Here is a 12,471-nt window from a genome sequence, read left to right as displayed (position 1 = left end):
GTTATTATTTAAACCTTACATTTTGAACACGTGGTGAAGCGGATGCAGAAGATGCTGCGTTCGTGTCTCTGCCTCAGCTGTTTGTGCAGCAGCAGCACAGACGCTCCTGTCCCCCCCTCCCCTTTTCTCCTCATGGACCAATCGCAGCTCACCCCCTTCTAGCCAATAGAAAAGTTGATCAGGACGGGACGGTCTGGTGTGTGCTGGTGTTGGTGCTGCTGCCGGAAGGTGCGGTTCGAGTCCAGGTGTGGCATGCAAACAAGGAATTGAATTTTGCCTCCCCTCCTGCCTGCAAGGTAAGAGCGCAGTGCTGTTGAAAACGTCTCTCCTGCTCGGGCTGTTGTGTGAGGACAAACAGTGACGAGGCAGAATCTGCCGCGTGCTGCAGAAACGGACCGACCCATCAAGTACCGCATTGCAGAGCCGTGAGTGACGGAGCGGTGCCGCCGAGCCGCTGCGCACTTACTTTTGACGGGAAAAAACCCAAATATTTTCTGTTAGTTACTGAGGCTGACGTCACAGTTTGTCTGTGTGAATTTTTTTTATCTCATGTTAGAGAAACAACTCTGCTGGATTCTGGGAGCAGCAAGGTTAAGATATCAGTGTGCGAGTGTGTGTGTGTGTGTGTGTGTGTGTGAGAGAGAGAGAGCTGCTGGATGCACCATACCCCTCACATTTAATCTGTCTTGATGACGTCACCATGACCCTCTAGTGATGCAGGCAAGGTTTATAACCGAAATTGAAAAACACAAATCAAGTTGTGTGCACGATGAATGTCAAGCCAAAAAGTAATAGTTTAGTTTTGATAAAAGAAATTGCCTGAAAATGTGATTGAAATCACAAACTCTCTGCGTTCATCCTCTGAACACACGCGTGTTGACCCAAATCTTCTGTGTTCACGGACTAAAGAGGATCTGTGGTGGGATTATAGTCCAGAGAGAACTGAATGAAAACAGTGATGTTTACAGGAGGCGGATGGATTGGTGGTTGGTGGGGCGGGGCATGGGGTTTGACCTCCAGGAGGTCAGGAGTTTGTTGCCACCCATGATGTGTTTCTGGGGCCAGAAACCTAACCTCATGTTGTTGTTGTCATCCGTGGGCCACAACCGTCTCTTCTCTTGGAGAAAACAACAATACGCGTGTTCCAAATTTGGCCCATATGGGACACACGTGCTATTGGATTTAGCCATTTTATGATGTGCAGTCTGGGCCACAATCATGTTTGCCATGTGGTTCAAAAACAGGGGGGACTAAATATGGACCACTTTTAGGGGACGCACCTCTGTAGCCAATCACGGGTCACAATTAAGATTGGACAATCAACCCAATCTGTGTGTTTGGACTGTGGGTGGAGAAAGTCCGAGCACATTCGAAGTCCATATGGAAGAACCGTGAGGTTCCAGCCGACTGGTGGTCGTCTACTTGGTGTAAGGCATGAACTGTAACCACTTCTCCACTGTGTCATCCTGTTTAGTACTGTATGATAATGTCATTTAAATGTGCAGCCCACAATGAAGGTAACTGTTAGCTTCCAGCTCTGCAACACCAGTAGGATCTGGATTGTGTGTGTATGTGTGTGTGTCTCTCTCTCTGCAGTCACACACACACACACACACTCTGCTGAGTCACTCTCATCTTTTAAAGATGCAGGTTGGTTTCTGGGGAGAAAAAATCCAATTCCCTCTCCCGACGCTCACGTCCGTGTGTCGCTGTACTGTAACTGTTAATACATTTATGAAATATATTCTAATCTTTTATTTAGTCTTTTCTTTTCAACTCTCCAGTTTCCTGTCCTACAGAATGGCCACCGGTGTTCTGCTGCTGCTGACGCTCTGCTCCTCATTCAACCCTCTCACAGGTCAGGAAAACAACATGATCTTTAAAAAAAAAAAACCCTGAATAATGATGTATTTTTGTCAATATATATAAATAATAATATAATTCCTTTTGAGGGGTACATTTTGTGACCTTGTAAAATATTTTCAGGTTGGATCACAAACTTTTTTGGAACTTAGCTTTTGGCTAACTAACTGTTCTTGGCCTTTCTTTTAGATTTCCAGTTAGCAATTGTTTAGCAATTTAAGCTTATTTATTTAGCTTATTTTTGCATACATTATGCTAGTTGTTGATTATTTTTGTAGTTTGTTTTGTTTTTTTTTTATGTTTGATTCTTTTTCCATTTGTTTTGACTCAATTTAGCATTTGACTAGCCTTTAATGAGCAAAATATCATTACTGGTTGTACATTAAATATGGTAAGCATCATAATTAATTAAATAAAAAATTAAATATAAATATAAGTGTTATCCAAATCCCCCATCATTTGAATTTTAAAGACATTTTTTCTCCTTTTGTTCGACTCAGTTTGTGTTTTCTCTTTGCGTCGCAGTTGCCATCATCTTCAGAGAGCCCCGAATTTTTGGAGGTGAGTCAGAGACCCTCTTATCATCAGCACATCACGGCGCATTATTGTGCTCGCCCAACTAATTTTCGTTGCCATTTGTCAGAGGATGCCACTGGTTATGGCCCCATCTTTGAGGAGGAACCTGTGGACGTGGTCTACATCGAGGACTCACCCGACAACAGAATCTCCATGAACTGCAGGGCGCGGGCAAACCCTCCGGCCGCATACAGGTTACTATCACAGGTCATGTGAAGAGAGAAAAAAATATATACCAAACAACTAAACAGGATTTTATTATTTTGGTCACCAGGTGGCGCCGTGATAATTGGGAGATCAAGTTGTTGGAGCAGCCGGATGAGCACTACAGTCTGGTTGGAGGTAACCTGGTTATCACCAACCCCAAACAGAAGAAGCACGCGGGCACCTACGTTTGTGTGGCCAAGAACATACACGGCACTGTCATCAGCAAAGAGGCGCGCATCAAGTTTGGCTGTAAGTCTGCTGTAAACAGTGGTGTAGGACTGGAGTCCATGACGTGGATTAGGTGGGAATAAAAGTGCTAATCAATCAAACTGGAGCATCAGGACTAGGACTTTATTGACTAGGCTCAAGGATTAGGACTTGGACTTTGGAGACGTGGACCAGTACCAGGATTCGGATTTTAGAGAAGAGGATTCAGGCTGGAGGATCAGGACTTTAGAGACTAAACTAAGACCAAAGCCTTAGGCCTTGGACTTAACAGACAAGAACTCAGACTGGACTATTAGAAGTTTTGTTTTTGTATCATCTTGTTACAAGTGCTGTTTAATTACATTCACTTGTTCAGTTCTGGAGGAGTTTCCTGATGAGGAGAGAGATCCTGTGTACGCCAAAGAAGGACAAGGGGCAGTTCTCCTGTGTGTTCCTCCAAAAGCCTGGCCTGGTGCGTCCTCTTCCTTCTTCTCCTCCTCTTCCTTCTATGTTCCAGAAGATTGGGTTCAAAATTTGTCAAATCAACGTCACACTTCATTTTTCTTGCCCTTCTCTCTCAGAGGCGGTGACCTACCGCTGGATCTACAACGAACTCCCCGTTTTCCTGATCCCGGACCGACGCCGCTTCGTCTCCCAGAGGACGGGAAACTTGTACATCGCTAAGGTGGAAGCTCAGGATGCAGGAAACTACTCCTGTTACGTTTCTAGTCCCATCACCGGCAAAAGTGTCTTCTCCAAGTTCATTCCACTCATCCCTCTGCCTCCTGATGAAGGTCGCTGCTGCGTCTTGTGTAGAGATGTCCGATAATATGGGTTGGCCGATATTGGCATAATTATGTCATATCTGTAAGAATTAAGTTATTAATTTTTCATCCGATTATAAAACCCCAAAATCGCAATGCCTGGGTTTGTGCCATAAAAATATTTTTGGGGATAAACGGCTGTATGTGAAAGTGAAAGTCACTAGATGGCAGCATTGCAGCTCATTTAATGAATCGGGATTGTATGGAGAATGCTGGTCCCAGCAACTTGTACAGTGGTTTGTACAGATAAATACTACTAGACCAATATCGGTATCGGTTGATATTGCAATCGGAAATTAAGTGTTTGGACAATATCGGCAAAAAGTTTATATCGGACATCCCTAGTCTTACGTCATATCAAGAGAATTACTATCAAATGTGTATAATTTCTAAATGTTCACTATTTGTTTGACCCTCAGGCGAGGAGAGAAAATACCCAGCAGACATCAGGGTCAGGTTCCCAGACACTACCTCCATGCTGGCCTCTAATATCACCCTGGAGTGCTTCGCTCTGGGGAAGTAAGTCTTCAACCAGGTAGGAACAACATCATCATGTGTTAATTATATATTTCAACCAACTGTTGTTTTCCCTCCAGTCCGGTGCCTCATATTGTTTGGAGGAAGGTGGACGCCACCGACCTCCCAGCCAACCACGAGATCAGCGAGTCGGGAGCCGTGCTGCATTTGTACAACGTGCAGTACGAAGACGTCGGCGGATACGAGTGCGAAGCCATCAACACCAAAGGGAAGGACTGGCACAAGGCGTGGCTCTACGTGGAGTGTAAGTGGAAGGAGGCGGATTTCACAGCATCACTCATCTCTCTCGTTATTACGACACCGTCAATACAACTGAACCCCTACTGGTTGTTTTTGTGACTGCAGCTGCGCCGGAGTGGGCTGAGACCATCAACAACACCATCATGGACATCGGCTCTGAACACACCATGCGCTGTGTGGCGTCGGGGAAACCCTTCCCCTTCATCCGCTGGTACAAGGACGGATACATGGTAAAAAAAACTAGAATTAACAGAGCGATCACTGGTTAGAAAATAACGTGTTCATTGAAATCTGAGTCAACGGGAAAATCTAAAGAAGTGAGTGTGAGAAATTATAAAAAAAAGTTAATAATTTGGGGGTGATTTTGATTAAGAATAATTCTAAAAAGAAGGTAGTTTGTAGCTTTTCAATTTTCATAAAGTAAGAAAAAAAAACTTCATCAATCCCATATTTGGGAAATTCTTGTGTAAACATCAGATTTGGAGGCTGATCCTGTTCCTCTGGGAATCGAACCCAGGACTGCTTCAGAGGCAGGGGCGCTAACCGCTACACTGCAGAACCAACACAACCGATTCTATTCCAAATATGTGCTGGAATATTTTGTAAAATGTCACTGGACAGTGAATAAGAAGAAGAAGAATATAAAATAGATTTTAAAAATAAAAAAATCAACTAAAATTGGATCAAGTCAAGTCAGGGACAAAAATCTCAACTCTACTACAACATTTTGTAGTAACCAAGCGGAAGTATTGAAAACTGTACAACATATAAATATACAGAAATACAAAGTCAATTTTGAGTTTTAATATTTACTTGGAAAACATAATAAAATATTATAAAATAAAATATTACAAAATAAAGAAATAAAGGTTTTGCCTGCATTAATATATAAGAAAAGTAGAAATCTCTCAAACTGAATTTAATTTTTAAAAAAGTTTAAAAAAAAGTGTTAGAAAATAGCTGAAAAATTAGTGGAAAAAAGGAAAATCTGGAAAAACTTAAACTGTAAAAATAGTATTACAGTACAACACATAACATAAATACTAAATACTTACATTTATACTGGCTGTGATTGTTTCCTCAGTACGGCAAAGGAGAGCTGAAGTTTTCCAGTCTGACGCAGGACGACTCTGGGATGTACCAGTGCATCGCCGAGAATTACTGGGGCATCAAATACGCCAACGCCGAGCTGCGAGTCATCGGTAAATGCTTCACACATACTGCAGTAAACCTCACGAGTACTACGTACAAACGCCTCCCTCCGTGCTCTCCCTGCAGCCTGTGCTCCTACCTTTGAGTTCAACCCCATAAAGAAGCAGCTGCTGGGAGCCAGGAACGGTCGGGTGGTGATCGAGTGCAAACCTCGAGCGGCTCCCAGACCTCGCTTCACGTGGACGAAGGACAAAGAGCTGCTCTTCAACAACTCACGGTCAGTGTGTGCGAGACAAGAGTGGACGCACAAGACACAGGAAAAAATAATTTTAAATTTGTTTTTCCAAACGTTCTCAGGATTTCCATCTTGTACGATGGAACTCTGGAGATCCTCAACGCCACCATCAACGATGAGGGAACGTACACCTGCACCGCCGAGAACGACAAAGGGAAGTCCAGCAGCTCCGGATACCTCACCACCACAGGTCGGTGTAAATCAACAACGTACTTATATATTTAGGGATGTCCGATATGAACTATTTGCAGAAATCCGATATGCCGACCAAACACTTAATATCTGATTCCGATATCAACCGATACCGATATATTCAGCTGTTTTCACCAGAACTGCGATAAACATGTCGGTACACCACAAGTGATTCCAGTATATTTGGTGTAACCCAGGCATTAAGTTATCGGATTTTCATTATTGGTGGAAGACCGATAATGATTCTCACAGTTATAACATAATTGTGCTAATATTGGGCGGTAATATCGGACGGTAATATTGGGCCGATAATATTGGTCGGCTGCAATTATCGGACATCCCTAATTTTATTCAATTTTTTAGTAATGAATAGGGATGTCGGATATTTTTGCCTATATTCGATGTTACGATATTGTCCAAACATTTAATTTATAATTCCGATATCAACCGATATGTATCAGTATGAGATTGATTAAATGAGCAGTGATGCTGCCATCTAGTGACGTTCACTTAAATATACATCTGTTCATCCCCAAAACTATTTTTAGAGCACACATTATTTGGGGAAACCCAGGCATTGCGTTATCAGGGTTTCATTATCGGAGGAAAACAACGATAATGATTCTTATTGGTCAGTCGATATTATCAGTAATGAACCATTTTTTACTCAGAGGCGACCAGCCTGACGGCGCCCCCTGAAGACACAGAGGCCAGAGTTGGAGATGAGGTCATTCTGAGCTGCGCTGCTTCCTACGATCCCATGCTGGACATCACCTTCATCTGGTCCATAGACTTCAGAGTCATCGACTTTGACGCCGAGTGGCAGCACTATGAACGTGTCATGGTAGAGTGAAGGATGACCTCAGTCCTCGTTTTCACCTCTGATGTCAAATACCAAGACTTTTTTTTTACATTACTCCCTTTCTGTTTTCCTCGTGTCCTTCTGTTTGTCCTCTCAGAGCGACGACGGCAGCGGTGACCTGAGGATAAAGAACGTCCAGATTTGGCACGAGGGTCGTTACACCTGCACAGCTCAGACTGTGGTGGACAGCGATACAGCGTACGCTGACCTTAAGATTGTAGGTCAGTATCTGCACAGATGTCAACGTGCTCTGGTCTTCACCAACAAATGGTGGGTCGTGGGCTGATTCCCTGTCCTTGTGAATCCGTGCCGGTGTGTTTCCAGGTGTCCCTGGACCGCCTGGCGTGATCAGGATTGAGGAGATCGGCGACACGTGGGTGAAGCTGTTGTGGAGTAAAGGGGCGGAGCACAACAGCCCCATCCTGTACTACACCATCCAGACCAGGCATTACTGGGCTCTGTATGAGGACGACTGGAGGAACGCCAGCACCTGTGAGTACCGCTGTTCACCAACAGAGGGCAGACTCACTCTGCAGTTGAGATTCACTCCTGAAGGTACTGTAGGAGTGATGAGATACTTTTGTCCTCCACTAAAGCATGCTGGGTATTAAGGTGGTATTTTGAGATTAAGGTGCTTTAGTGAAACAAAAGGTTTTTTCTGCAATGTGTGCAAATGACCACAAGAGGGTTGACTGTGAATTAGAGCAACAATAAGTCAATAGATGAATAGTGGGTATCATTCTGTTGTGTTTAAATGGTTTAAATTCAAATTATTTTTACCAAATTTTAATGCATTATTTTAACAACCTTAAAACAAATTAAATATGAAATAAAAATATATTTATTCTTCTTGTTGTTCCTCAGCTCCTGCTGTTATCGATGGCAGTATGGACAGGGCCGAGGTGACAGATCTGTACGCCTGGATGGAGTATCAGTTCAGGATCATCGCCACCAATGAGTACGGGTCTGGGGAGGCCAGCATCCCCTCACTCAAGATTAAAACCTGGGACTCTCGTAAGAAGAGAACGCTAACGTCGACTGTTCATTGCTTATTTTTTTTATTGTTAACGTTAACGACCTTTCTTCCTCCTCAGCTCCTGTGATTTCACCCACTGATGTGGCAGGATACGGAGGCAGAAACGGAGAGATCGTCATCACTTGGAATGTAAGAGACCCTCGACTTTAACATGACGTTAGTGTAACAACAACAATCAGTTTCCTAATGTGTCGTTCTGTTTGTGCTCACCGACGTCCAGCCTGTTCAACCGTGGTTTTTCTACGGCAAGAAGTTCGGTTACATCGTGGCATTCAAGCCTCACGATGGATACGACTGGTTCTACGAGACCATCTCGGACCCCGAGACCAGACGTTACGTCCACAGAGACTCCTACTTCCTCCCTACTGAGGAAGACTACCAGGTTCGGGAGTTCCAGGTGAAGATCAAGTCCTTTAATGTGAAGGGAGACGGACCGTACAGCCTGACCAAGGTCATCTACTACCCCCGAGATGGTACGTTCTATATATGTCATCTTTGATAACATTGGTGAGAACCTCAGAAGGTGAATATATTTTGTTATATTTCACTCCTTCCCTGATCTTCACAGTACCCATAGAGCCTCCCACAGACGTCTATGCCCGGCCAGTGTCCTCCACAGAAGCTCTGGTCTGGTGGCTACCAGTGGTGGACACTGGGACCGGCCTGCAGCAGTACATCGAGGGATACCAGGTATGTCACAAACGTAGTACTTTACTAAGATATTTGTCGAAAACTAGCCAACCTCTCTCAACTATAGGTGTCGCTGTGGTGCGGCACATTTATTCACTAGCAACTTTTTGGCTAACTTTTAGTTATCACAAGGCCTGACTTACTTTTATATTTCTTATTTTATTTTATTTATATTTTTTATATTTATTTATATTTTATATTTACATTTGCCATTTTAAAAATCCATCTCGAATTTTAAAGTGTTGTTTATAAATTGCTGGGTTTTTAGCCTCTATTTGCTCCACGTAGCTTTTAAATTACGTCTATTCTATTTCGGCTAACCTTAGCTATCAGTTAGCTACGATTAGCTAAGCATAGTCTGAACTTGATTTGCTTGATTTGTCCAACTTTGACTTAATTGATTTTTGCAATAACAGCTAATAAGAGCTGTAGTTGTTGGACATTTAGCTTAGCATAGCTATATTTAAAACATTTCTTTCAACCAGGTAAAATACTGGAGGAAGTACGACGACCCTGAGCCGGGGGCGAACCGCATATTTGTTCCAGCCACTGTGAATCAGACCAGGCTGGAGAACATGCTGCCGGACTCTCACTACCTCATCGAGGTCCGAGCGTTCAACGGTGCCGGCCTGGGACCACCGGGAGAACACTGCGAGATGTTCACCAAGAGACCACGTAAGACCAAATACTCAGTCTCAAAACGTTGTAAAATATATACGAATGGATGTGGTCTAGAGAAGTTTGTCTTTGTCCGCAGCACCACCAGATCCACCCAGGATGTGGCGCTACATCAGCTGGACAGGAATGTGGCTGTACGTGTGGTGGGACCACATCCAGTACGACTGGTTTGGGAATTTCTCCTTCCCTCTCTACTACAAGGTGTGTGTACAGTACATTGTAAATTGATGATTTAAAAAAAAGAAATAATAAGAATTTTTGTGTATATTTTTTGTCTCAGGTCATGTTCAGAAAGACGGGCTACATCTACGGCAAGGTCTACATCACCGGCTGGCACTTCATGGACTTCCCCATGCCTCAGGTTGGCGACTACGAGCTGATGGTGAGGGGGCGTTACGAAGGAGGAGACGGCCCCGTCAGGAAGATCAGGCTTCTGGGTGAGATTGAAATCAGGAAAATCAAGTCTGAATATTTTTATAGTATTTTTTTTTTTTATTTTTATTTTTTCCTCCTTTTCCAGGTCAAGCCTCCACGATCACGCCCACGCTCAGCCTGGCTTCTCTGTTGGTGCTGGCACTGTGCATTATGGGATTGGAAGTTTAAGTCTGCCGTAGTAATATGTACATAAAAGACTCTGAGAATCAGATTTTTGAACAAAGTTAAACGAGTCACTATTCAACCTTCACACCAATATTCATCCCTAAAGACCCCTACACTGCACTCCTCATGGCCTGTACTTAGTGTATATATACAGTATATTTAGCTTTTTTTAAGTCGTGATCACCATTAAAATCGCTTCATACTCCAGGTTCACAGTAACAGTTCAGTCCTGCAGATATTAGAACTACTGTAGTTGCCTTAGTGAAACAGGGAAACTGTCAAATGTTTAAGTTATTTTGCAGTTCATAGGAAAAGTTTTTCTTTTTGGTTTATTATTTATTAAGTTATTTGTTGTGTACTGTGTCAATGATTTTTGTGTGAATTTATTTTGTTTTCACAGCTGATTATTTTTCGTAGATTGAACTTTATTTAAATAGGTGTTCAGAGATGTGTTAAAATAATCTTTATTTAAATAGGTGTTCAGAGATGTATTAAAATAATAATAAAAAATTAAAATAAAAAGAGTCGTTTCTGCCACGTCACTTTAAATTGAAGGGTAAAATGATACTGTAAACAAAAGGTCTCACTGGATTTTTCTTCTTTCTTTGTCCTTGTGTTGAGCTGCAAAAGCATTAAAAACCAAAAAGAAGTAAAACTGTGTCCTCGTCTTAAATAAATACTTCCTTGCTTCTATACAAACAGCAGATGGCGGTGTAGACACATATATGAACCGCCAGACGTCACATTGCTGTGCATTCAAATGTTGAAAGAAAGGGAATTGTGACATCGATACTAATAAAAAAATTGTTTTAACAATTATTACAATGTGTATTTAAATTGGTTTGATGGGTTTATTTATCTTCAGAATTCTCGATATTTTACGTTTAAACCTGTTTAAAATAAATAAACACACCGTCACAGAAGATGCGAAACCTTAATTCTGCATTTTTTAAAAATTTTATTATTATTGTTATTTGATAAATGCAATCAGAGCTACAACATGCACGCTTCCTAACCAGTCTGTTTGTTTGCATGTGATTGGGTGAGATGTGTAGCCGCATCGCTCTCCACTGGTATTTGACTGTGGAAAAAAAATGTAGTTTGTTTGGTCAATAAGTGAAAAAATGAATGTGTACACAGCTGTGGAGTTGATGTCATTGGTGATAAGATGACGGTTACAAACAAACACGACACTCTGTGTGTGTGTCTGTGTTAAAGTTGCAGTTTGGTGTAACAGGAAAAAATATATAATTTAAAGCTAAAGAATAATCTGCGTTGTTTTGATCCATTAACATGACTGGAATGTTTGATCTGAATTTCCCTCTCTCTCTCTCTGTCTGTCTTTGTCTCTCTCTCTGTCTCTCTCTTATCACTCCTGCAGCTGAGTGACTTTTATTTTCTTATAAATTATAATGTATTTGCTCTTTATATTTTATTTTCTCTGCTGTTGCTCTTCCTGCCTCCTCCTGGTCCCGCCTCCTGAGTTTCCCGCCACAGTGATTACCCAACCAATCATCATACCTGTCTTGTTAACTCCGCCCCCTCATTAGGGTATATAAACACCTGTTTCTGCTTGCCCTCTGTTTAACACTTTGACTTTTCCATTTTGTGACAGAGGCAGTTGTTTTTTGTGTTTGTTTGTTTGTTGTTTCCTTTTGTTGCCATCTTTAGCCACTGCGCTGTTTTTTTTCAACCCTGAATTTAACATTTTAAATCTAAAGACTCCTGGTTCTGACTTGTTCCATTTGGCTTTTCCCTTTTGCCTTTGTTTCTTTTCTTTTCTTCCTGGCAGCATGGTGACCGCTGTGTTCAGCCACAGCTCCATTGTTTGTTAATTAAGGTGTCGGTGACTGACAGGTGTGGACTTGTGGCACATTCACTGTCAGCTGGGAATAAAGCATTCTGGTGTGGGACAGACTCTGGGTACGAATGAGTGAGTCAGTTGTAAATGAGTCGAAACCTTCCAATAATCACTTAGTCAAAACACTGATCATATGTAACTGCTCATGTGGGAATGCTGCCATCTATTGGAAATTTGTTGTACAGCTGCCCGACTGTAACATCAGCGGAATTGAAAACATGATGACGACGATGATGATGCAGGTGTCTGTTCGGTTGTGGATGTGATTGTGAGACTGGAGGCATATTTGAGAGTGGTCAAGTTGTAGGCTAGCGCGTTAGCATGGCCCCTGCATATGTAACTGCTCATGTGGGAATGCTGCCATCTATTGGAAATTGTGTTGTACAGCTGCCCGACTGTAACAGCGGAATTGAAAACATGATGACGATGATGATGATGCAAGTGTATGTTCGGTTCTGGATGTGATTGTGAGACTGGGGGCACATTTTTAGTGGTCAAGTTGTAGGCTAGCGCTTTAGCAATTCTTCTAGAGGAATAAACATTTCCTTGCGTCCAACTCGGTGCGTAATGATCTTGGGAATCACCTCGGATCAGACAGAACGCTTCCGTCCTGCGGTCCTTTCGACTAAATCAAATCGCACAACAGAACAA

At 42.4% G+C, this 12,471-nt stretch overlaps 1 protein-coding gene across 2 annotated transcripts; it reads left to right on the top strand.

The window, feature by feature from the left end:
• The first annotated feature begins 59 nt into the window (after positions 1 to 59).
• cntn1b (contactin 1b) lies at positions 60 to 10,625 on the top strand. Of its 2 annotated transcripts, none has more exons than XM_017034820.2 (25): positions 60 to 296; positions 1,800 to 1,858; positions 2,389 to 2,424; positions 2,507 to 2,633; positions 2,714 to 2,895; positions 3,230 to 3,325; positions 3,435 to 3,647; positions 4,097 to 4,196; positions 4,274 to 4,458; positions 4,560 to 4,684; positions 5,539 to 5,656; positions 5,733 to 5,883; positions 5,964 to 6,091; positions 6,765 to 6,937; positions 7,053 to 7,176; positions 7,280 to 7,447; positions 7,820 to 7,969; positions 8,050 to 8,120; positions 8,212 to 8,464; positions 8,560 to 8,681; positions 9,167 to 9,356; positions 9,439 to 9,560; positions 9,640 to 9,796; positions 9,880 to 10,396; positions 10,436 to 10,625. In XM_017034820.2, the coding sequence occupies exons 2-24, from the start codon at positions 1,801 to 1,803 to the stop codon at positions 9,960 to 9,962; spliced, it is 3,132 nt and encodes a 1,043-aa protein (XP_016890309.1). In that variant the 5' UTR covers positions 60 to 296; position 1,800; the 3' UTR covers positions 9,963 to 10,396; positions 10,436 to 10,625. The 2 variants fall into 2 exon arrangements, with proteins under 2 accessions (XP_016890309.1, XP_008314015.1); XM_008315793.3 differs by having other exon boundaries at positions 1,785 to 1,858; positions 10,436 to 10,624.
• The last annotated feature ends 1,846 nt before the right edge of the window (positions 10,626 to 12,471 follow it).

Source organism: Cynoglossus semilaevis, chromosome 8 (assembly GCF_000523025.1).
Source record: "Cynoglossus semilaevis isolate Cse_v1.0 chromosome 8, Cse_v1.0, whole genome shotgun sequence".
In the NCBI taxonomy this organism is placed as follows: Eukaryota; Metazoa; Chordata; class Actinopteri; order Pleuronectiformes; family Cynoglossidae; genus Cynoglossus; species Cynoglossus semilaevis.
Note: the sequence above shows the minus strand (reverse complement) of the source record. Positions and strands in the feature narration are given on the sequence as shown.

Bases quoted from the DNA above. Each gene is read 5' to 3' on its own strand.
- cntn1b (XM_017034820.2), top strand. From the start codon at position 1,801: ATGGCCACCGGTGTTCTGCTGCTGCTGACGCTCTGCTCCTCATTCAAC. The intron at 2,634-2,713 runs GTTACTATCACA...TTTGGTCACCAG, and splicing joins AACCCTCCGGCCGCATACAG to GTGGCGCCGTGATAATTGGG. The intron at 8,682-9,166 runs GTATGTCACAAA...TCTTTCAACCAG, and splicing joins AGTACATCGAGGGATACCAG to GTAAAATACTGGAGGAAGTA.